Raw genomic sequence first — 25,556 nt, 5'->3', positions numbered from 1 at the left:
GTAGAAGAATTTTGTGGGAACATACAATTTTCGATGAAATTTTTGCTGGAAGAAAGTAAAAATGATGTGTTTTGACTTTCTCATTTCTGTGATGTTGGAATGTTTTACTTGTATTTTATTTCATTTCATTTTGACTTTTTATTATACTACATTAATTTTATTATACTTTTAAATTATATATAATAGTCTGAAATGAAATGTTGCTATGGTTCTGAATCAGAATCCACCGGAATTTCTATTCCATGGGAAATTTCTAAATTCTAGCTTTTTGTTACAATTCAAAAATGAAAATAAAATTAAAAATGTTGACATTTCCCATGAAACTGAAATTCTGTTTTCCAACCAGCTCTAGCAATAATGTCCTTGCAGTCATGGGTGTTCATACACTTTGCTCAGTATAGTAATCCTGAGCAAAGTATATTCTATGCATTTCACACATTCTAAATGTAAGAATGTTCTGTCTGCACCTAACTGAATTATAGTTTGATCACACTGTAAAAGGGATTTGCAGGCAAATTAATGAAAGATGTTGGCCATCAAAAGTATAATTTTGTCAGGGATCTGATATATTTTTTGAAACAAAAAATATTGGGTGAAATTCTGAGCCCCCTGAAGTCAATGGCAAAGCCCTCATTCACAAGAGGACCAGCATTTCACCCATTATGGTCAGTGGGCCATATACACAGGTATTGTATACAAGGTTGTAAGTTACACATTGGTAAATGAGTCTATGTTGGTGTAACTTACATACTGAAAGTCCAGAAAACTACCTCCTGAATTTAGCCCAATATAAACAGGATATACACTAAACTCCCATTGACTTAATTTGGGCCAGAATTTCATCCAAGACCTCCAATCTGTTGATATGCCAACCCCTTAAAAAAATAATGCATTCTCTCCTCATATAATTCTGAGAGTTAAATCTCCTGCTGCTACATTGTGTATACACCCTCAGAATGTACCCTGTAGATACAGTGCATTAAATTACACTCTAGTTTGTTTGTATTTGAATTGGGTAGCTACAGCGTAGCAGTAGTCAAGGACTCTTAAGAATTGGAATGCTTTTGTATTTTCACTTTCATTGTAATTGGAAAAGTTATCATTAACTTCTGGATGCACTTTTAGTTGACGTGCACTGCACAACAGCTAGAGTCTCAGACAGATATTTTGTAATTGCCTTTTACAGAAATCAAGAGAAATGAGGCTAACAGATTGGTCATGTATTAATTCAAAAGAAATGCCTTGTGCTCTTCTACAGAAGATATTTTGGGGATCCAGGCACATTCTGATAAATACACAAATGATCCACTCCCAGACCCTAAGGGTTTGGAAATTATTTGAATGGTTTAAGAGAACAGACTTCCCAGTTTCCTGCTCAGATGATATCAACCTACTACTTAGTACTCTTGTGTCAGCTTTTCCATTCCAAGCACTGGGTGCGTCTCTTGAACTAGGGCACCTGTAGTGACAAGTGATGTTTGAAATGATTAATTTTCTCCTGAAAATGTCCATGTTCTGGCGCTCCACCCTTTGTGCTGCTGAGAAGTTTCTCATTTTCTTAGAAATAAATCTGTCAAGCTGTTAAGTGACAGACTGCATTGGGGCAGGTTGGCATGAATAAACACTATTTTGTCCTATTCTTTAATATGAAGTGTAATGAATACCTAATGACATTTATTTCTTAATAGAAAAATGCAATTATAGCTGATCCAAAATACTTTTAAGGAAAGATTTTTCAGTTGCAGAATAAAATACTCAGTGCTGCTAGACAAACACTAGAATTTCACTGTAAGAGGCCTAGAAAATGCTATACATGGGTGGCCAACCTGCAGCTCTTCAGAAATTAATATGTGGCTCCTTGTATAGGCACCGACTCTGGGGCTGGAGCTACAGGTGCCAACTTTCCATTGTGCCAGGGGGTGCTCACTGCTCAACCCTTGGCTCTGCCACAGGTCCTGCCTACACTCCACCCCTTCCCACCCCCTCCCCTGAGCCTGCCATGCCCTTGCTCCTCCCCCGCCCCCCCTCCCAGAGCCTCCTGCATGCCATGAAACAGGTGATCGGGAGGTGCGGGGAGGGAGCGGGAGGCGCTGATCAGCGGGGCTGTCAGTGGGTGGGAGGCGCTGGGAGATGAGGGGGGGAAGCTGATGCGAGGGGCTTGTGACGTATTACTGTGGCTCTTTGGCAATGTACATTGGTAAATTCTGGCTCCTTCTCAGGCTCAAGTTGGCCACTCCCGTGCTAGGAGTTTTACAATGATATTTTAAAGTATCCCCAAGTTCAAAGACAGTAATTTTTTTAACTTAAATTTAAATCACGTGAACAAAGTGCTTCCTTGTGCCAGTGTATAAACCGATGCCATCAGAGGTGACGTATGGGGGAAGGCATCTGGAGTCATGTGACCCCCAGATTTGCTGCTTGGCTTGTACTGAGCATGCTAACATGGACTGAGCATGCTTAGTAACACAGCTGAAGCTGGCTTCCCTCACACTCCCCCCCCCCCATCGTTAGGCACGGGTCGTCTCTGGATGTCATGAAACGACTTCTTTTGAAGCCGAAAATCCTCAGTCTCCCTTAAGCTTTTACTGCAGTTCTGACATTGATTGTGTTCTATCGTTATTTCTCCAATCCTGCTCCCTTTTAAAGTCAACAGGATTGTGAGCAGGCTCTAAAAGAGTCGTAATTTTTTTTAGTGGGAGGAAAAAAACATTTCAGCACAGAGGCATCAAGGCAGTTTTTTATGTTCACCTGAATCAATAAATCAATCTGGGTACAGTCAACCATACCCTGATATGGAAGCAGTGTTCAGTATAGGGTTGCCAACCCTCCAGGATTGTCCTGGAGTCCCCAGGAATGAAAAATAAATTTTTAATTAAAGATTATGTCATGTGAGGAAACCTCCAGGAATACATCCAACCAAAATAGGCAAATGTAAAGTTGTATCAATATAAAACCTAAATGCATATGAGGTTAGCATTATTGTTGAGCATGTAGGAATGATCACTTTTACGTGTGGAATATAATTAAATCTTTACTTTATTGCACTGGAATACGCTATAAAACATGTATATATTTACATACCTTGAGTCAATGAGATATTTTTCCAGTGGACAATGTGTTGGTACTTTGGAAAGTGATTCAGGTGTGATACAAGATTGTGTATGGTTTACAGGTGTTTTATACAACTGGAATTTTGAACCAATTATAAAATGTGCTGCATGAATAAAGATCCATGACGCATACAATATTTTCAAATTCTGCCTTATAATATTAGCCAAATAATGTCAGCTATCCCCAAAACGTATTAATTCCGTGAGCAAACAGAGGCAAAATAATTAGGGATAGATGATTCTTAAAAGGTTAGATGTCCCTCCAAAGTTTTGTGGGACTTCTGAGTCTGCAGAATTAAGCAAATAGGTGAACAAATTTCTCTTTTTTGGCTCCTAAAGATCAGTACCATGAAAAGAGTCTTTTGCACATTTCAGAACATCTGTTGAGTAAGGGAGTCAGGACTAGGGACAATATTAATGAATGACGAAGTGGGTATTCACCCACGAAAGCTCATGCTCCAAAACATCTGTTAGCCTGTAAGGTGCCACAGGACTCTTTGCTGCTTTTACAGATCCAGACTAACACGGCTACCCCTCTGATAAATGAATGATTGTTAGTAGTAATCATGTGAAGTATATTGTAAATGATATATAGCCTGATACCCAGAGGGCTTACAGGCTAAAGGTATACAAAAAAGAGGATGGAGAAAAAAGAGCATACAAGCCAGTACATATATAGAGTGGGATATGACCTATGAAGCGTGCATGCTTCATGACAAAAATGGAATACTAGTAATTTCTTAAAGATGGAAAAAATAGGAACTTCCCATATGTTACTGGGGAACATGATAGAAGGCAATGGTAATTTAACCTCTGTAAAGAGTAGAAGATGGGGTCCTTTGTTTAAATGCCACTTCCACCTGCAGGCATTCAGAATTATAATACTCAGCACTTTCATAGCATCTTCTGTATCTCAAAGTGTTTTACAAACTTTAATGAATTTAGCATCACCACCACCCCATAAAATATGTCCGCTGTCATGACACCAGATCTTGAGTCTTTGCCATTCTTGTCTAAAAGATCACTAACATGTATAATTTAACTACTCCCACTTATGAATAACAGAGTAATGCCCACTTCTCCTTAAACAAAGTTGCATAGATACCATATATCCATTTTCTAAACAGCCAATATCTTTGAGTGATTGTTAATGTATGCAACATTATGATTTTCAAATAGTGGTCACTTAGTTGATTGGAATCATAAAAGGGATCTTAATAAAATAGTTAGTGATCCATTAATATCTGGGGAAATTCAGCATGAAAAATATTTAAACAGCCTGGAGGCTGAGTCTTCTTCTAAGAGCATTTTCAGGGTAAAGGTCAGGCTACATCAGGATCATAGGCATTGTGAAAGCTAAAGGAAGTGGGTGTTTTTCCAAAGCCATGTAGCCTAAGGCGTTTGTGGAAATGGCTAATAACCACTCTGTACTGAAAAGGAATGAGAAGTTTCCTGTCCTCATGTGGTTAAGGGAAAGAAAATAAAATCTCTATGTGAAGAGGATTGGGAAGGCAAACAGAGACATTTTTAACACAGGCTAACTAGGGTTCATTTTACTCTCTGAACACACAAAATGAGAAAGCCTTCCTGCTTGTACTGTAGCCTGAACTGAAGGACATAAATGCAGTTTCATATTCTGAGAAGTATATTTTATAAACCATGGTCCTAAACCCTGCTGTGGCTCCAAGCAACGGATTCCCATTGATTTCAGTGGGAGTTAAGCATATAGCATGTACAGGATCAGGCCCACTGACCCTTTTGTTTTATACGAAGATATAGACTAGAACCCCAAATGCAATGCTGTGAGAATACTAGCTTTTACCAACAGATGAAATAACGTATATACGCTGGTTCCACAATTCAACATATATATACCTTTTTACACCTCGCTTGGACTCCACCCACTAATCATCTCTCTGGGGACTATTTGATTAGATATCTACTGTTAGATTAGCTGCTAGGCAGTTACAGTGTGGGCTCCTATGCACCTTCCTTCCTGTGTCTTTTTGTGAGAGGACTGTTGAGTGGATCTATGTAACTGAGAAAATTCTGGCCCCAGTTCAAACCCCCCTAGGATGAAGAGATTCCCCAGGAGCACATCTCCATGATGCACAAGAGATTTAAAATTCCCTGTTTGGGGACTTAGCATCCCATCAGCCCTGTGCTCAACATAATTGCTTCTGTCCCAGGCCAGGTAGAACCCTCCAAGGCCATGGAGGAAGCTGGGAATAGGAGTTGCCTCAAAATATTAGGCAATTGAAGGAAAATGTTCTTATAGTTTGGCTATACATTTCTCCAGATACAAGACACCTATTCAAATGAAATGTTTGTATGTTGAGTTACAGTGAACATTCCTTCTATACAAAAAGATGATTCACCCTGTGCAGAAGGATCAACACAATGCCTTTGCCTGATTTAAGGCTCACTTAAGCACTCAGAACACAGGTGTTAATTGGACTTACAGGATGTTTAGGCATTTTGTACACCATCGGTCTAGGAGTGAATTTCACCAAAAAGTGCAAAATGCCAAGATAATGGTAGATTATTTTGCTCCAACTAGTCTTTGATTTACTTCTGCAGTTCTCAGTAGAAATCTTCTCTTTGTGATTTTCTTTTCAATTTCCATCTTTCTGACCTCTTAGATCCGCTCAGCAGAGTGTGTTTGAAACCAAAGAATCCAGCTGACTCCTTGAGCACCTACATAAATGCTAACTACATTAGGGTAAGTAAACACACATTCTTTGTGTGCTCCTGAGACAGTATTCTGTTTTCCAGCTGAATAGTTGATTCTGTTAGGGCTCCACTCTCCTTTTATTTCTGTCAACTTCACCTCATAAGATATAAGGATAATGTCTACCCTACCCCTCTCACTATTGGTGAGATAAAGTGGTCCCAATGGGGTGTTTATAATAAAGCACCCAAGAGTTATGTATGTATTTAACCTATAGTCACATAGGACATAGCTCTAGAAGGGACCTCCTGTCATCAAGTCCAGTCCACTCCTGTTGCAACCAGCCCCATTATACAATCCCATTCATAAATTTAGCATCAAGCTCCATCTTAAAACTAGTTAGGTTGTTTGCCCCCACTACTCCTAATGGGAAGTTGTTCCAGAACCTCACTCCACTCCACTCCATAAAGGAAGTAATTCTGCTTTTTTAAATAGCAATACATAAATATATACACATATTTATACACACACACACACGCCTTCCTTACTTTACATCTGTACTGTCAAGGCTTTGCATCACAGACTTCATTATAGTTAAGGAGAATGATTCCATTTAAAGAGTATCAATACAGCTTATAAATCAGCAAGAGAAATTAGGACATGTAATGAGGTATTCCTTCCCTGCAGGGGATGAAGTACCATGGTGCTTCATATTACTGACACCGATAACACTATCAATGATTTCAAAAAAAGTAACAGTGAGTAAATTAAATTTCACGTGAACTTACAGTATATTGTAAAGCACCTTAAACACTTCAGTATTCTTGACTGTCTGAACATTCTGACACACCTGTCATTGACAAGAGATGTTGGGGCATATCACTCACTACAGCTATGATAATTTATACCAGCTGAGGATCTGTTGCATTGTTCTGTCTAATGGGTAAGTCAATGGATTGCTCCATTGTCCCTGCCATTGTGGAGATGGTTTCACTGAAGAGAGAAACAAAGCTACAATCTCTGGCTCTGCAAATGATTTTATTCTTTAATAATTCATTCCTTTTTGAGGTTGTCGCAGCCTTCTCTGGCTGACAAGGTCAAAAGAACTCCTTCTTTGGTGCTGGACCCAAGTTCAGTGTACAAGTTCACAAGTTTTCCTTTTCACATGATAAAGATGAATACAGGCATGACTCATTCATTTCCCCACTCACTCCTTCTTTCCTTTGCTTGCTTATAATTTTCAGTGTCTCTCAAGGTTTGTGCCGTCCTGACAGAATGTCCCACATATAAGGTCTCAGAGGCATTTTCTACTTAGCAAGTATAAATTGGAGCTTCTGAGTCTGTAAAGATTTATGTATTCAAAATCTCTTTTCCCTTCATAAATCTTCATGGTACTACTTAGTTTCATATTTCTAGTCTGTTCTCTCTCATTTTTTTTTTTGTTTTTTTTATGGCCTGTTGCTAACAAAATCATCCTTTGAATATGGCAGAAGTACTAACTAACAGGTAGAGCTGGCCAGAAAAGGGAATTTCCATTGTGTGGGAAATTCTGCAGTGTCAGTGTTTCATTTTGTTTCATTCTGCGTCAGCACAAAATATTTATATTGAAGAATTTCATGTGAAATCTGTTTTGGGACTGGGCAACAGGGAAGCTCGCCATTTGCCCAGCAAGGTGACCAAGCAGTCTGGGAGTTGGGCAGCGAAGGAGTCAGGCAACCAGGGAGCCAGACACGTAGGGAGCCAAGCAGAGAAAGGCACCCCAGCTACCAGGCAGGGAGCCAACAAGTTGGGCAGTTGGAGAGCCAACTACCAGGGAGCCAGGAAACCCACCTGCCCACCAAACAAGGAACTTGACAAGTTGGGCAGCCAAGCAGGCAGGTCAGGAAACCAGGGAGCTGGGCAGGCTGGCAGGAAACCAGGCAGGCAGGGAAATTTCAACAAAATCAGCACATTGCACTGGAATATTTTGGTTACATCAAATTAGAATTTTCCAGCAGAAAACTCTTCCACTGGACAATTTTTGACCAGCTGTAACAGGCCATGCAGGCTTTCAGTTTTAATTTATCTTGTGGTCTAGATTCCCATGTCTTTCTTTGGAACTTTCACCTAAGGTCTCCGTGCATGGGATAACTTTAAATCAAATACTTCTGTGTCTGTTTCTAAACCAGGGTTACGGTGGCAAGGAGAAGTCCTTCATTGCAACTCAGGGTCCCATGATTAATACCGTGAATGATTTCTGGCAGATGGTTTGGCAGGAAGACAGCCCTGTCATTGTTATGATCACAAAGCTGAAAGAAAAAAATGAGGTATGATATCAACTGGCTAAATCGAGAAATTACTCCAGTGGTTGTATTGTAAATGAGACTGGCTATACATTCATTCTATGTAGAAAGAACCTCATAGTAGATATGATTCCAGCAGATAACTAGCTCTTAAATGTTATGGTGATGGTCATTATGGAAAAACCTAAGATAGATAATTAGATATAGCATTATATAGCAATCTCAAGAGATGTATAGAGCATATCCCAGCATATGCATGGAGGCTGAGGGGTGGCCATTATGAGAAACACTCCATATATTGTTAGGTAGCATTTGTACATATGGGATCATTACCTGTTAAATTTTTATTATATATAGAGTATTTTCTTCTTTTGGATGCTGTAATGTCCAGGGAAGATTCTACCTCTATGTTCCAGACCTGCACTTTGGAACAAACAAAACAACTCCTAAAGAATCCATCCCAGGTTTTACAAAACAACCTAGTTCATGTTGAGAAATACATTTTGGGAGCATTTAGTCAATAGTAGCATCACATCTAGCCAGTATGAAAATATATAGTTCCTTACATTAACACTGAGAATATGTGACCATTGCTCATTAATTGCTAAAGCCAGATAAGGCCTGTTATAATTTCGTTGACCTGTGGATGTATGTACCTACCTATTTTATTAGCTTTATTTAATACTTGTACAAACTGATGCCAGGTTTTCCATTATGGTTCAACAACACAAATCAATTGCTTAAGGCACTAAGGGTGAAAATCATCTTTGTGCAGAAGACTAGTACAAAGTATATGTATCACTTAAATTCTATTTAATCCTATTTTAAAAGCTTAAATGAGACATAAGTGGTGCACAGGCCTTCTGTATGGTATGAATTTCACCCTGAGAGTGGGGGGCCTTTAATTGTGGCTGGTTTCTGGTTGAGGGGATACAGGTGGGAAGAAGGCTGATTATACCTTCCCTTCTACATGTACCCCCCCAATCTGGCCCTTTTTCTCTCTGAGTTTGGAGTTGAGCATACAGTGTTTATTACATATCAAGCAGGAAAGCTATGTAACGTAGGTCTGTGCTGTAAATATCTCATGTTTCCATACCAGGCTCTATTTTGATACTATAGACCAGCCAAACCAATGTCTGGGTAACTTTCATTATTGGAATATTTTTGAAAACTCGCCCCAATAACAGAATGACAAATATTTGACTAAGGAAATACTGGATTTTTAAACACTTACTTCTAACACTGTTTGAGAAGAATGACTTGAAAGAAATGTTTAATGGTTTCCAACATATGAGGAAACCTTGTGTTTACCTGAATTGCTCAGGCCCACCACACTAGTGTTTATCAGCATTGTTGTGGACTGACAGTGGTAATTTCCTCCTAATAAAAGAGAGTGAGACATCTTTCGTGTTCCCAGGCTACTTGGAGAAGGTTTGTGTTTACATGAACTGTTCTGACGTTCTAATGAACAACTCTGGGAAGAAATGTTAAGAACTGCCTGATGATTGTAAGCTGAATTGTTGAGAATTTTACTTACTACAGAGAAGAAAACAATATATTAACTTTTTTTTAGTAAAATATTTACTGCCTGCAAAGAAGACAACATAGCTGCTATCCGGCAAAATAGCATTGTAATTTTTTGCCCCTTTGTTCTCTGCAGCATACCCATCATTTTCAGGGAGGTTTGTTTATAAAACGCACAGATGTTCAAAAGCAGCATACCCCCATCTCTTTCAGCCTTCCAATATGCAAATCTTGTATGTAGGCCCCATTCCTCTTGTGCTGAATAACATTATGCTGAAGGTGAACATTTCTGCTGTGTAAAGTCAGGGCTCAGAAGCTTCCAGGAGTCTTCATTACTGCTTGTGGTTGGTGATCCAGGCTATGCATATTACAATGCAAATGTGGGGTTTTATTAAGAATTGTTCGTTCTGTCAGTGAAGTTTTTTTTCCCCACTACATACCATGTACAGCCAACCCAGGCTTCCTTAGGGCCAGTTTCTGTCAGCCTTATTCATGTGACATCTCTCCCTGGGACATCTTGTGGCATAAGGTGCTACTTTACATGAGTAACAGAGGCAGAATCAGGCCCACACTTAACAATAGAGGAATAAAGTTTCTGCTGTCATCATGCCACCGTTGACCTCAGTGCAGTTATTCCAGTCCATAATTTGGCCCATTTTACTCTCTGTGTATTTGTTGCACCTTTTGTGTTTATCACAAATTAAGTTGGTTTTAAGAAGCTGCTGCTATCAGAAATACGTGTAAAGGTTGTGAGTGAGGGGGTGGGAAAAGGAGGAAAGGTATAGAGCTAGTTGTAAAGCTCGGAGTCTCCCACCATGTATAAGTATTGCAGGAGTGGACTGAAAATAGGGGGAGATTTTTAGAAGTGCCTAAGAGAATTAGGAGCACCAGTTCCATGGAAAGTGAACGGCACTTGTGTTTCTAGTAATCTTAGACACTTTTGAAAATCTCACCTGTACTTATTAATGTGATGACTGCAAGACCCACTCATTCCCGGGTACATGTTTAGAAAGCATTTAAATAGGTGGGCGCCTATAAAGGAAAATTAAAAAGAGGCCAATATGAATGGCAAGGAGTAGATACAATATCACTAGGAAAAGTGATGGGTTCTGTAGGGTTTTATAACTCAATGGAGGACCAGAGAACTCCTCTCTCTCCCCATACACAAACACAGTAGACGTATCCAATACACTAAGAGTTTTCTCAGCACGGAAATAAGATTATGAAGTTGTTTGAATGACCCAGTGGGTGGTTTTCGAACAGCTTTCAAAAATACTTGTCTTAATCAAGATGAGTACTATGAAAACTTGTGGTCCAGTTTTCTTGCCATGGGCAATTGTAGGCATTGGGCAATTTCCTTCCTTCATGTTTGTATACCTGTGGAATTTCTGCAAGAAGACAATCTCTGTCCCCACTTGTTTTCTAGATCATCCATTTGTTGCACTACAGTCCAAAATACGATCATTTCTCTGGTATCTGACTTTGTGGATGTGCCTGAACCATTTGATCCTAGCTCTGTTTTCAGGTCTTTTTTGTTACCGCCATGATAAGGAGTATTTTCAAAACTGACATGGAGACTGTTAAAATTAAGCTATTATATTTTACTAAATGTAGATGAGATATTAACTGAGGATTGTTTTAATTAACAATCCAATTGCATTGTCCTCAGAGAGCAAGCTGCGAATTACTGTGCTGGTAAAGAGTCAAGAAAAACACTTATAAGTTGTTCCTGAAGTCTTTGGAGAGCAGCACACAGTATTCTCATTTATCAAGAAGGTTCAGAAGCTGACTGCACCATTGTTAATAGCCAGGGTGCAACTGCATATTTAGACTTTTTGTTTCCCATATTAACAATGAAAGCTAAACTCCCAGGGAGGGGCATGCCTTTCAGATCGCATAGTTGATAGTGACCATGTGTCACATGGTGTGGCTGCTGAACTTTTTAATGTGTTTTTCTTATAAATGTATTAGGGTGTTTTCTTGCCTTTCTTGGTATCTTCAGAGAGACAGAGCATTTAAGAGGTATGGTAGCTCTGCAAGTCTTACAGTGCAACTGATGATTCTTCTTTGAATGAAACCAGTCAAATTACTCAGTGCAATTTCAGTTACAGTGAGCCTTCCACACATCTCACATTATTAAGGTAATGAGCATTTCTTTTTAGAAGAACATTTATGCTCCAAAGTGTTTCCATTCAGCTCAATGAGCTATTGAGTTATAAAGTACACCAGAAATTTAAAGTTCTTCTTCGAGTGATTGCTCATATCCATTCCAGTTAGGTGTACGCGCCGCGCGTGCACATTCGTCGGAAAACTTTTACCCTAGCAACTCAGTGGGCCGGCAGGTCGCCCCCTAGAGTGGCGCCACCATGGCGCTCGATATATACCTCTGCCGGCCCACCCGCTCCTCAGTTCCTTCTTACCGCCCGTGTCGGTCGTTGGAACAGTGGAGCGCGGCTTAGCTGACCTCCACTTCCCTAGCTACTCGTAGTTCTCGTATATAGTTACGCAGTTATAACCCTTTTATTTATATATTTGTATAGTTATACGTTTTCTTTGCTAACATGGTTAGTTTAGTTAGCGGGGTTCGGGAAGTAGCCCCTTCCATGAACCCGGTCCCGGAGCCCATGCGGGGCTCACCGGTTTTTCGAATGGGCCGGCGTGCCAGAAGCCGCGGCCGAAGGGAGATCCACACGACTCCTGTTTCAAGTGCCTCAGGGAATCACACTTGACAGCTAAGTGCCCCATTTGCAAGGCTTTTAAGCCGAGAACAAAACGGTGTGGGATTTTCACTTACCCCTCCACCTGGGGCGCCGAGCGATGATCAAGCGGCGGGCAGTAGCGCCTCCTTGGCACCGGACCCCGCCGATACTACCAAGGCCTTTCGGCACCGGCCGTCGCCGGCACCGATATCGGCTCGGCACCGCTCCCTTCTTCCGAGGTCGAGAGAGCCTACGATTCCTGCTGGTGCCTGATGGCTCCCCGGCACGCGCCGTGGTTGAGACCCCCTGCTCCTGCTGCTTCCGTGCCATCTGCATCGCAGCCAGGGAGCTCGTCTAAGTTGGATTACCTGGCACCGACACCTGCAGAGGCACCGATGACGTCGACACCGTCGTTTCCAGTCCCCCAGGGCCACGGAATCCGGTGCCTGGCAGCTCCCCGGCACGCGCCGTGGTAGAGCTTACTGCTCCTGCTGCTTCCGTGCCAACGGCACCGCAGCCAGAGAGCTCATCTAAGACGGATCACCCGGCACCGATGACGTCGGCACCGTCGATCCCGGTTCCACGAGGGCCGTGGAATCCGGTGCCTGACGGCTCCCCGGCACGCGCCGTGGTTGAGCTCCTGCTCCTGCTGCTTCCGTGCCAGCGGCACTGCAGCCAGTGAGCCCGTTTAGGTCGGATCGCCCGGCACCAACACCTGCTGAGGCATCGACGACGTCGGCACCGTCGATCCCGGTCCCGTAAGGGCCATAGAATCCGGTGCCTGACGGCTCCCCGGCACGCGCCGTGGTTGAGCTACTGCTCCTGCTGCTTCCGTGCCAGCGGCACTGCAGCCAGTGAGCCCGTCTAGGTCGGATCGCCCGGCACCGACACCTGCTGAGGCATCGACGACGTCGGCACCGTCGATCCCGGTCCCGTAAGGACCGTAGAATCCTGTGCCTGACGGCTCCCCGGCACGCGCCGTGGTTGAGCTACTGCTCCTGCTGCTTCCGTGCCAGCGGCACCGCAGCCAGAGAGCTCGTCTGAGTCAGATCGCCCGGCACCGACGCCTGCTGCGGCACCGATGACGTCGGCACCGCCGATCCCGGTCCTACGAGGGCCGTTAGGATCCGGTGCCTGACGGCTCCCCGGCACGCGCCGTGGTTGAGTTACTGCTCATGCTGCTTCCGTGCCAACGGCACCGCAGCCAGAGGGCTCCTCTGAGTCGGATCGCCCGGCACCGACGTCTGCTGCGGCACCGATGACGTCGGCACCGTCGGTCCCGGTCCCACGAGGGCCGTTAGGATCCAGGGCCTGAGGGCTCCCCGGCACGCGCCGTGGTTGAGAGCCCTGCTCCTGCTTCCGTGCAACCTGCATCGCAGCCAGAGGGCTAGTCTCGGTCGGATTGCCCAGCACCGACGCCTCTGAGGCACCGACAATGTCGGCACCGTCGATTCCGGTCCCACAAGGGCTATCGAATCCGGTGCCTGACGGCTCCCCGGCACGTGCCGTGGTTGAGCTTATTGCTCCTGCTGCTTCCGTGCCGACGGCACCGCAGCCAGCCAGCTTATCTAACTCGGATCGCCCGGCACCGAACCTCGGTACCGTCAACCCCGGTCCCACAAGGGCCGTCGAATCCGATGCCTGACAGCTCCCCACTATGCGCTGTGGTTGAGCCTGCTGTTCCCTCCACGCCGGAGACGTTACCGACGGCGAGGAATTTCATTGCCATGACAGAGTCGATGCTGCCTGATACAGTCTCTTCAGGTGACCGTCCTCTGTCAGCACAGCAGAGCGGCACCGTTCATGATTACGGTCCCGCAGGCACTCCAGGTTCTGTCGACACGCCCGGCACCATCGGCAGTCCCGATGCTGTTTCCTCATCGGTACTGGTCACACTCGCTGCACCGCCCGGTATTCCGTTCGCCGACCCGCTGTCGGCACCGTTCCGACTCCCGGCGCCGCGGCGGATACCTTGACTCCTGTAGTCTCTCCCCGAGCCTCGAGATCTCGGTTGACCTCCCGGCACCGTTCTGGTTGCGGGTCTGGATCTCGTTCCAGGTACCGGTACGCCTCACGGTGCCGGTCCCCGGTGCCGAGTTGGGCAAGGTCCGAGTGAGTCAGAGACTCTGCCTGTGCCTTCTTTAGTACCTCCGTGGCAGTCCGCACACGCATCTGTGTCATTCCATATGCGCAGATTCTATGCTCAGGACCATGATCCTGACATGATGGCCAGCGGGCGCCCGCCCCAATGCCGAAAGAGGCTTGGCGCATGGGCTTGCTTGGCCGCCAGGGTACTCTGCAGAGGCCCTACAGTTCTAGGTAGCAAAGCAACAAGCCTTGCTTAGCTGCAATACTTATAGCACCGGGGTGAAGGAGTTTTCCTTCAGACCTCCCGCCAGGAGTCCGCTGCCGTCTCGGAGGACAGAGGAAAGGAGGTTCCCGGAGCGTCCCTCCAGGCCTCGTTGGACGCAGCAGACACTGCGGCCAGGACTCTGGCCTTGGGCGTCGCCATGAGGTGCATGGCTTCAGGTTTCAAACCTCCGACGGGAGCTGCAGTTTGCCATTCAGGATTTACCCTTTGTTGGTAAAGGCCTCGTCGTGGCAGGGACAGCCCCAGGCTGCGAAGCCTGGTGGTCAATGGGCTCCTAATGCGCTCTCTAAGCATGCATACGCCGGCGATTAAACGCAGGCCTTTCTGGCCCCAGCCGCCATACTCTGTGCCTAGCCAGAGGCAGAACTTTGGCTAACGGCAAGGCCAAGGTGGTCGCGGACGAACGTCAGGCCCCCTAAAGAGCCAAGGTCAAGGTCCCTCGTAATTACCACTGGGACCGGAGACGAACCTTCCAAGGTGTACCTGGGGACAGTGTATCACCTTTAATTTGCTCCAGCCCTGTCCCCCTTCGGCGGGCGAAAGGGGCGAGGGGTTTTACTCCCGTTATGCCCTAGTCCCCCATGCGGGCACAGGTCAGACCTTCCTGGTCCTGCACGGACTCAACCGGTTTAGAATGAGGTTGAAGTTCTGCATGGTATCCCTGGGAACCATTATTCCATCCTTACCTCCTGGGGGCTACTATGCCGCCCTGGATATGAGGGACGCGTACTTTCGTGACGCCATCTTCCCTCCGCACAGGAGGTACCTCCGCTTTATAGCCAACGGTCACTCTCCTGGCTTACGGCCATAGTCGCCGCCTACCATCGATTCGCTTATCCGAGGAGACTCTGAGACACAAACCGCTCAGTGCATGGACATCGTCACGGTCTTATTCACAGGCCAAGGCCTGATGGTTCCTATAGAGCAATCCACTCTGGTTCCCACGCAGAGGTTGGGCTTCCAAGGGGCTATCCTGGTCTCCTACCCAGCTGGAGCCTGCTTATCACACCTGCGGTTTTAGGCGATGGCAACAATCATAGGAGGTCGAAGGGCTTTCCCAACGACCTCGACTTGTTCTTGTCTCAGTCTCCTGGGTCCATGGTTGCCCGCAAGTTTGTATCCAAACACGCCACGTTCCGCCTCCGTCCTCGCCAAGTCCGGCCCACCTCGGCGTACCGCCCGGACAGGGAGCCAATGGTCATGGTGGTCACCGTTCCCTCGAACACCATAGACTCCCTAGAGTGGTGGCTACCTCCCTCCCTGATGTGGGCAGGGATGCGGTTTCATCCGCCCCAGCCCTCACTGCCCGGACGACGGACGCGTCATCTCTCTGCTCGAGTGCTCATGGTCACCCCCGGGCTTAAGGCCTTTGGTCTTCTTGGGAACTGGCATTCCACATCAATGCCCCAAAAATGAGAGTAGTCCGCCTGGCGTGCCAGGGGTTCCGGCGGCAGCTGCGAGGCCGTTGTATCTCGGTGTTTACGGCCAACACAACGGCCATGTGCTTCATGGGTATCCGGGGAGGGACATTGCCCCCCCCCCTTTTTTTTTGTCAGGAGGCCATCCATTTCCGGGTCTTTTGCATGGCCCATTCGATGGAGCTGGCGACGTCCTTTCTCCCAGGCGTTCGGAACGTCTTAACGCTTTGCCTCAGCAAGCCTTTCTGGTCTTACGAGCGATCACTCTGCCCCATGTGAGGCGTTCGGCTTTCCGGAAGTTCAGATGTTTCCTCACACAGACCTGTTCGCTCACTGCGAGAGCAGGAAATGTCAGATGTTCTGCTCCTTCCGAGGTCTCTCCGCAGGATCGATCTTGGACGCATTCCTGATGCCGTGGAGAGGCCAATTGCATTATGCCTTCCCACTGTTCCCACTGGTCCGCTAGGTCCTGCTCAAACTCCGCAGGGGCAGAGCGTGCATCGTCATGATCACTCCAGAGTGGTCCAGGCAGCACTGATTTACCATGTTGCTCGGCCTGTCAGTAACAGACCTAATTACCCTTCCACCCCACCCAGACCTCATCACTCAGGGCGACAACGGGCTTTGTCGCTCGGTCCTGCAGCTGGTTTACCTCACGGTGTGGCTGCTGCGTACCTGAGTCGGGGTGACGGGCAGCCTTCCACCTGGTCAACGGTCAGGGCCAGGTGGAAGTGTTTCTTCTACGGCTGCAATACGCTCGATCTTGCTCCTGCTGAGGTCTCGATCCCCTCTATTTGGCCTGCCTCTGGCCTTCAGCGGCAGGGCCTGACGGTATCATTGCTGAGGATACACTTAGCAGCCTCTCTACCTCCCAGCAGGCTAAGGTGGCCGTTCCCTGTTCTCACGATCTATGGGTTCGAGGTCCCTCAAGGGCTTGGAGCGCTCGCACCCTCGGGTGCACCGCCCAGCCCCGACCTGGGAGCTCAGCCTCGTTTTAACCAGACTTATGTCTCCCTCAGTCGAGCCGTTCACGACTGGCCCTCTGCTATGCCTGTCCTGCACGACAACTTTCCTCGTAGCTGTTACGTCTCCTCCCTAAGGGGTTTCGGCCTTTCATGTTACCCACAGCTCAACGCAATGGGCATAACCATTGCACTCCTTGGGCATCTGTGGAGGGCTCGCATTTATATTGTGCTGACAGACCCATCTCCTAAGGTGCCCCGGCTCTGTCGCGGTAGCGGGCCAAAGGAAGGGCTTGCTTGTTTTCCTCTCAGAGGATCTCATCTTGGGTGATGGCGGACATCCCCACTTGTTATGATTTGGCTCATATTTCACCAAGCCACATCACCATGCATTCTACCGGGGCTCAGGCTTCGTCTGCCGCCTTGCTGGCTCGTGTACCTACCCACGAGATCTGTCGCGAAGCTCCATTGGTCCTCGGTCCATACCTTTGCTTCGCAGTATGCCCTGGTTCAACAGTCAAGAGAGGCTGTGGCCTCTGACTCGGCAGTTTTCATTCTGCCGCATTTCACTCCGACCCCACCGCCTACGTAAGGCTTGGGATTCACCTAACTGGAATGGATATGAGCAATCACTCGAAGAAGAAAAGACGGTTACTCACCTTTGTAACTGTTGTTCTTCGAGATGTGTTGCTCATATCCATTCCACACCCGCCCTCCTTCCCCACTGTCGGAGTAGCCGGCAAGAAGGAACTGAGGAGCGGGTGGGCCGGCAGAGGTATATATCGAGCGCCATGGTGGCGCCACTCTAGGGGGCGACCTGCCGGCCCACTGAGTTGCTAGGGTAAAAGTTTTCCGACGAATGTGCACGCGCGGCGCGTACACCTAACTGGAATGGATATGAGCAACACATCTCGAAGAACAACAGTTACAAAGGTGAGTAACCGTCTTTTCTTACCTCATGGTCAAGTCTTGCATTTCACTGTAATGTTTAAATTGAACTATACTGATTTTTTTCCAGTTTTAGCAGTATATACTAGAGATTGTGTTTCATGGTAATGAATGACATTAAAGCAATGATTTTGTTTTGCTGTGCAATGAGGGCTGTTCAGTAGCAGCTATCTGAATATACATCGTTCTTTGAATCAGGAGTTGCTGGTGACAGTAGAAAAAGTTCCTCGTGTGGGTTTCTATGGGTGTAGGATAGTTTGTTCTATGGCTCAGGATTTTTTCTGTGTATTGGATACTAAAATGTTTTTTGTAAATTTCACGTGATCTATATTTGAAATGAATTGTAGCTATGCTGCAGGTAAACATGGTATTCCACCAGAGAGTTTGATTTGTTAGTACTATCTGTTTCTGCATCTGCCTTTGAACAGATGCTTGGCAAGTACATTTCTGGAAGAGAATTTCACTTTACTAGTTCATAAGAATGCTCTATATTTATAGGTTTATTCAAGCATTTTAGGTACGAGAATAACCTTTTTATTTTCATTGCAGCTCAGAAAGTGAATAGACACTTCTTTCTTAGGCTTCAGCTTATCAAAGTGCTTAAACATGGATTTAAGTCTATGTTTAGGTGCTTTGGTGCATCAGGCCCTAGATAGTATATAGGGATACAATTCTTATGTGGGAGTGGGAGAAATTCTGAGTCCTTTACTCAGTTTCAGTCCTCACACAGGTAAAAGTTCCATTTAGGACTTTTGCCTGAAGAGAAACCAAGTAATGGCTTCAGGATTTTACTCTGTACATTTATACAAATGTACCTGCAAAAATCCAACCTGGATTTTGAATTTATCTTTTGTGTAAAATAGTTTTCTTCAGTCAAACTAAGTTGAATTTTTAAGCATAAAATACTATACAAAGTGTTCAGTATAATGGATTAAGATTTTAAAGGTGAGTTTTCAAAAGTAGCCCTCTGATTTTGGATACTTCTGTTTTTGGATGCCCAACTTGAGACAGGTTGGGCCTGATTTACACAGATGCTTCAACTGGATTTGTGGCTGCTCAGCATATTCTAAAACAGACCCTAAAACATTCATCAGGATGCCTGCAACCTGTTACTCATGAATGTTTCTGACATTCACAAAATGTGAATATCACCTTGATTGCTTCAATATGTGCTTTTCAGACAGATACTGTTCTGATAAGAATCTGATATCAGTATCGTCAAGTCATAGGTGGCATATAATGGAGGACAGAGGATGCTAAGCCTCCCCAAACCTCATGCTGCTGCAGGGGGGAGGCATGGCAGATCTGAGGGCCCCTGAAAAATCTCCCCCACCATGCCCCACAGGCTGGAGGAGCTCTCACTTACCACCACAGCTCTGGAGCTGCAGCAGGGGCACAGAGCTTTTCTGGTCTCAGGGCGGCAGAGGAGGAGGAGCACGTGGTGGGCAGGCGGAGCTTCGGGGGGAAAGATGTGGAGTGGGGGCGGAATGGGGCCGGGGCCATGGGCAAGGCTGGGGGCAGAAGAGGTGGAATAGGGGAGGGGCTAGTCTCCAGCCAGGGCCTAGAGCTCTGCTGCTGTCCCAGCGAAGGCTGAGAGCTCGACCCTGGCTGGGGCCAAGCTCTCAGTTCCGCCACCCCCCTTGACCTCAATCAAGCTCTCAGGCCTCCCCGCACCCCAGGGCCATGGCAGGGAGAGGGGCCAAGCTCTCAGCCCCATGCCCTGGTCAGAGCTATGTGGTGGGGGGCTGAGAGCAGCGTGTGTTGGGGGGCCTTGGCTGACGAGGCGGGCAGGGGGTTAGCCTCCCCAAGGGGAAGCTTCACCTTGCATCAAGTAATTAGTTTCCAGATTCACACTGGTATTTCCTTTTCAGAAATGTGTGCTCTATTGGCCAGAAAAGAGAGGGATCTATGGGAAAGTTGAAGTCCTCATTAAGGATGTGCAAGAGTGTGAGAACTATACTGTCCGCAACCTTACATTAAAGGTAATGATCTATGGCTGTTATGGGGAAACGTTCCAATATCCATAATACTTTACTGTTGAATGGTCAATGAAATTGAAAGGCAATACATTTAAAACTGAAAAAGGCACTGTTTTCCACTATTCATAACTAACCTAAGGGACTCACTGCCACGAGGTATAATTGAGACCTAGGATCTGATGCATTTATACTAAGGCCATTTTACATCACTGGCAGTGTAAAGGGGCCTTAAAGTTACACCCACTTCAATTACACTCACTTTAAGGCCCCTTTACACTGTCAGAGCAATTAGGGTTGTCACTTTTCTAACTGCTGGTATCCGGACCCTTGAAGACTCACCCTTTCTTTGCCTCTTCCCTTGAGGCCCTGCCCCTTCCCCAACACTTTACTCGAGGCCCCACCCCTGCTCCACTTCTTCCCCAAGGCCCTGCCCCCAATACTCACTCCTCTTCCCCTCTCCTCTTGTCGCTAGCTGGATCATCTCCACCTCCCTTCTCCCATCCCCAGCAGGCTCCCTCTGCTTGGGGCTGGGACAGGAGCTACTGCAGCCTGACAAGGAGCCTGCCTGCAGGCAGGAGGTGGCCCTGGCTGAGGAGGGGCTGGTGCGGTTTAATGACCCGGCACCCTTGCCCGGCAGTAACTGGGCATTTGGTGTCCAGTCAGTACATCTGACTGGACACTGCCAGATCCCCTTTTTGACCAGACTTTCCAGTTGAAAACTGGACATCTGGCAACCCTAAGAGCAACGTAAAGGGAATTAAGTTTAAGTGAGATTCAGGGGCCCAGGATTTAACAGGATTCAGAGAAGGATTAGATATTTATATGGATGATGAGAACACCCACAATTCATTAGATACGATAAAAATATAAGCAATATAAACTTGATGCTTCAGGGCATAAGCCAAACAGTACCTGTCTGGAGTTAGGAAGAAAATCCTCCTATGAGCAAGTTATTCCATAATTCTCTGCAATGAGGTTTCTTCATCTGCTTCTGAAGCATCTGGGAGTCGCCACTGTTAGAAACAGAATGCTGGACAAGATGGGCTACTAGTCTAATCCAGTAAAGTAGTTCCTGTGTTCATATATCTAGGGTATTGTAATTCTAATGTAAGACCTGCTTCAATACTTATGATAAGGTTTTTTAGCAGATAGTGGACAAATTAAACAATGTCAAGAATATGAATACAATTTAAAGGCCAAATTATCCGGCCTTACTCCTTTCTTATTGCTGCACTCCTCCTTCTATGCCAGCCCCTCTGTTCACATCCCACTGTGCAGAGGGCAGAGAGAAGGTCTGGCCAGAGTCCATTACATTCTAGCAATCCCCAGCTGATAATGAGGACCCATGGTGACCTTAACCACCTGGTGTAAATAGGAGCAGAAAAGAATCTGGGCCTGAGTATCTTGTTTCACCATATCAAGATATGTGATTTATCAGCAGTTGGATTCCCCAAATAATCACTGGTATTCAGTTTGATAATGTATGTAAATGGACCAAATTCTGCCTTCATACATGCATGTGTCTAAAGTTTATCGTATTGAGAGAAATAAAATTAATTGCAAAATTGCGATTTTGGGATGCATCAGACGGGGTATTTCCTGCAAGGATAAGGATGTGTTAGTACCGTTATATAAGGCGTTGGTGAGACCCCATCTGGAATACTGTGTGCAGTTCTGGTGTCCCATGTTCAAGAAGGATGAATTCAAACTGGAACAGGTTCAGAGACGGGCTACAAGGATGACCCAAGGAATGGAAAAACTGCCTTATGAAACGAGACTCAAAGAGCTTGGCTTGTTTAGCCTGGCCAAAAGAAGGCTGAGGGGGGATATGCTCGCTCTATATAAATATATCAAGGGGGTTAACGTTAGGGAGGGAGAGGAATTATTTAAGTTTAGTACTAATGTAGGCACGAGGACGAATGGGTATAAACTGGATATTAGGAAGTTTAGACTTGAAATTAGACGAAGGTTTCTGACCATTAAGGGAGTGAAGTTCTGGAATAGCCTTCCAAGGGAAGTAGTAGGGGCAGAAGACTTTCCTGGCTTTAAGACAAAGCTTGATAAGTATATGGAGGGGATGTTATGATAGGATCGTTAATTGGGCAATTGATCTTGAATTACCACCAGACAGGTCTGCTCAATGGTCTGCGGGGAGATGTTGGATGGGATGGGTACTGAGTTGCTGCAGAGAATTCCTTCTTGGGTGCTGGCTGGTGACTCTTGCCCACATGCTCAGGGTTTAGCTGATCGCCATATTTGGGGTCGGGAAGGAATTTTCCTCCAGGGCGGATTGGCAGGTGCCCTGGAGGTTTTTCGCCTTCCCCTGCAGCGTGGGGCACGGGTCGCTTGCTGGTGGTTTCTCTGCAGCTTGAGGTCTTCAAACCATTTTTGAGGATTTCAATAACTCGGTCCTGGGATAGGGGTTGTTATAAAATTGGATGGGTGGGGTTCTGTGGCCTGCCTTGTGCAGGAGGTCAGACTAGATGATCAGATTGGTCCCTTCTGACCTATGAGTCTATGAGTCTATGAGTCTATAAGTGTATAAGTGATATCTTTACATTATTTCCAGCAAGGGAGTCAGTCCCAAAATGTGAAACACTATTGGTACACATCCTGGCCGGATCACAAAACTCCGTATAGTGCTCAGCCTCTTTTGCAGCTTATGCTGGATGTGGAAGAGGACAGGATGGCATCAGCTGGCAGAGGGCCTGTAATTGTGCACTGCAGGTAATCTACTAGTTTTCTTAAAAGAATAACTGCAAAACTCAATGGCTTGGAATTCTTGTAGTAGGGATACAGACATAGGTGCTAGAACTAGGGGAGCATTGGCTTGAAGTAGTAATAATAACCCAAATACATGGTTTCCACCTTCAGCACCCCCACTGTAAAAATTGCTCCAGCACTGCTGGCTACAGAAAAGGCCCTCAGATCACAAGTCCCTTTTCTATTCAAATAAGGTAATTCCGGAAGTGGTTAAGAGAAAGTTCCACAATTCTTTTACTAAATTCTGGTTGAACTGTTAGTTTGCATTGATTTTTTTTTTAGAAATTTAGCCATATTTTGGTAGTGAATAGTTCCTGAACCAATCCTTATTTCTGCTAATGAATTAGGTAAGGGTTTGAAAAACAGTTGTGAGGAATAGTTTTCAGTCTGTGTTCCATATTGTTCACTGTTCACTTTAGCTATTTGTTGTCCGTTGTTCATGTTGTATGATTAGTCACATGTTCTGCCCATAATTGGATGCCTGAAACTTTTTAAACGGGAGAATAATGAATCACAAACTTGAGGTAAAATTTTTCAGATGAATACACATTAGTACTAAAATTCATGATCATTCTGGGGTTTGTGAACATTTTCACAGCTGCTTGGCAGTTGGCTAAATACTCACAACCCATAAATAGTGTTACGCACAAACAGGACCGGCGCTAGGGGTTTGAGCGCCCTAGGTGGATGGCAGTTTCGCCGCCCCACGCGCTGGTCCCGCGGCTCCGGTGGAGCTGCCGCAGTGGTGCCCGCGGAGGATCCGGTGCTCCGTGGCTCCGGTAGAGCTGCCGCAGTGATGCCTGCGGGCGGTCCACCGGAGCCGCGCGAGGAGCCGACCGTCCGCAGGCACGACTGCGGCAGCTCCACCGGAGCCGCGGAGCACCGGACCTTCCGCAGGCACCACTGCGGCAGCTCCACCGGAGCCGCCTGCCGCCCCCTCCGGCAAAACGGCGCCCACCAATTATTCTAGCGCCCTAGGCAATTGGCTAGGCTGCCTAAATGGTAGCACCGACCCTGCGCGCAAATCTTAGTGAACCAAATGCTGCCCATTTTGTTCATCAGAATTCAGTCAGTTCTGTTAATTATCTATCATTTTACTCTGTGTACTGTAGTGAACTAAATTGTACATCATGAAATAGTAGTAGGTGATTTCAAATTTGTTATATTACTTGAAAAAGGTGTTAGGAGATGAGGCAACCGCAAAAAAAAAATTATTTCCTTGCTTGTTTTTTCTTATAATCATGGTGATATAAAGCATTTTTTGCTAGACCGGTCAAAATCAGAACTTTTATTCTAAAACTACCTCTACTAGCTCCACATTTCTGGGATTTGGATAAATGGGATTCAGAGATTTGAATAATCCCTCGTTATGCCAAACCAAATCCAAGGAGATTTTCCAAAACCACAACCACCTCAATTTTGATCTCTCTTTACTATTTTGTTTTCTTAAGCAATCCACAAATCTATGTATGAACTTCTAGGTTCCCATTTATGCAGTAATGCTTTTTCATGAGGAGGAGCACAATGGAACTTGGTGTCATTTGGAGGTGAATAACATGATAGGGGGGGTCTGAAATCTCGGCATCCCTAATAAAATGAAAATGATGCTGTAGTGACAGTGTCATACTCCCTCTTCTAGCAAACATACTTTCCCACACTTTAATCTTCTGGTTTATGGGCTAGAGGTATCCAGATCTCACAAAACTTTCAAATTTGGGGCTGTTTGCCTGGGATACATATGTGCAGCTCTCATTTATTTCAGTGGCAGCATTGCATGCTCACCTGAGGACAAAACATGACCCTCAACCTGGCACAGAAAAGCTATAAAAATCTTTTTACATTTTTTACTTATTATCAAAATTGAAAAAAAATACATTTGAAAAGTAAAATGGAAAAAAATAACCTACAAATGCTGGCTGCTGTCCCATGTGCTTCAATAGCATGTCCATTCAGGGCATTATGTGTAAGAAATAATATAATCCATCTCCCTTTCCAGCAGCAGAGTTATTTCTGTAGTGCTAAGAGGAGAAAAAGGAGTACACATTTATTTTTTGTCATTTAAATCATCAGATGTGACTCTGACTACACAGAGAGAGCAGATCCACTAAGTAAGAAAGTTTGTTTTATACAGCCAGTTTTCGAGTAGTATTGCACTTTAAAGGTACAGAAGCTTCCTCTGTCATTTGAAGTGCCCATCCAAATCTTATACTAGTCTATGACTCACTCACTATCTTTTGTATGTGTAGCCTAGTACATCCAAATAAGCTAGTGTGTTTTGGCCTCTAGATGGTCTTGGACCGAATGTATATTTGAATGAACAGACTTTAGATACAAAGTAAGAGATGTATTTTATTGACCAAATAAAGAAAAAATCGAGGCATAGGGTTAGGTTCTTAGCTGGCATAAATTGATTTAGCTCCATTTAAGTCAATGAAACTATGTTGATTTCTGCCAGCTGAGAATCTGGCCCGTAATATGCAATACACAAATTACACAAAAGATATCCTCTGCCCCCAGAAGAAGCAACAGATTAATATATAAGGTGCAGGAACTGCCTGGGTAACAAAACTATCTCTACCATGTTGATGAACCTGATGCTGACATTTTGGGTGCCAAAAATGCTGTATTCACTCCCTTTGCAGCCAATGCTGAAGCCTCTAGTCCCAGCATCTCCCACCCCGTGGGTCTGGAGTCCCTGAGACTCCCGCCCTGCAGCTGAAGCCTAGAGCCCTAAATGTGGGGAGTATGGGGGGCTCTGGGAAATAGTCACTGAAAATTTAAGCCTTGAAATAATTATTGCCAAAAAGCAATAAACACTACTCTATGGTA

At 45.5% G+C, this 25,556-nt stretch overlaps 1 protein-coding gene across 2 annotated transcripts in view; it reads left to right on the top strand.

The window, feature by feature from the left end:
• PTPRR (protein tyrosine phosphatase receptor type R) overlaps positions 1-25,556 on the top strand; it is a 238,935-nt gene that overhangs the window by 203,066 nt on the left and 10,313 nt on the right. For both annotated transcript variants that reach the window (XM_050935224.1, XM_050935215.1), the window contains 4 exons: positions 5,753-5,832; positions 7,950-8,087; positions 19,857-19,967; positions 22,534-22,691. In XM_050935224.1, coding sequence (XP_050791181.1) covers positions 5,753-5,832; positions 7,950-8,087; positions 19,857-19,967; positions 22,534-22,691 — 487 coding nt within the window. The remainder of the gene's footprint in view (positions 1-5,752; positions 5,833-7,949; positions 8,088-19,856; positions 19,968-22,533; positions 22,692-25,556) is intronic.

This window comes from Gopherus flavomarginatus, chromosome 1, assembly GCF_025201925.1.
Source record: "Gopherus flavomarginatus isolate rGopFla2 chromosome 1, rGopFla2.mat.asm, whole genome shotgun sequence".
Classification (NCBI taxonomy): domain Eukaryota; kingdom Metazoa; phylum Chordata; order Testudines; family Testudinidae; genus Gopherus; species Gopherus flavomarginatus.
The sequence above is the reverse complement of the archived record's forward strand: the minus strand, read 5'-3'. Positions and strand labels throughout refer to the sequence as shown.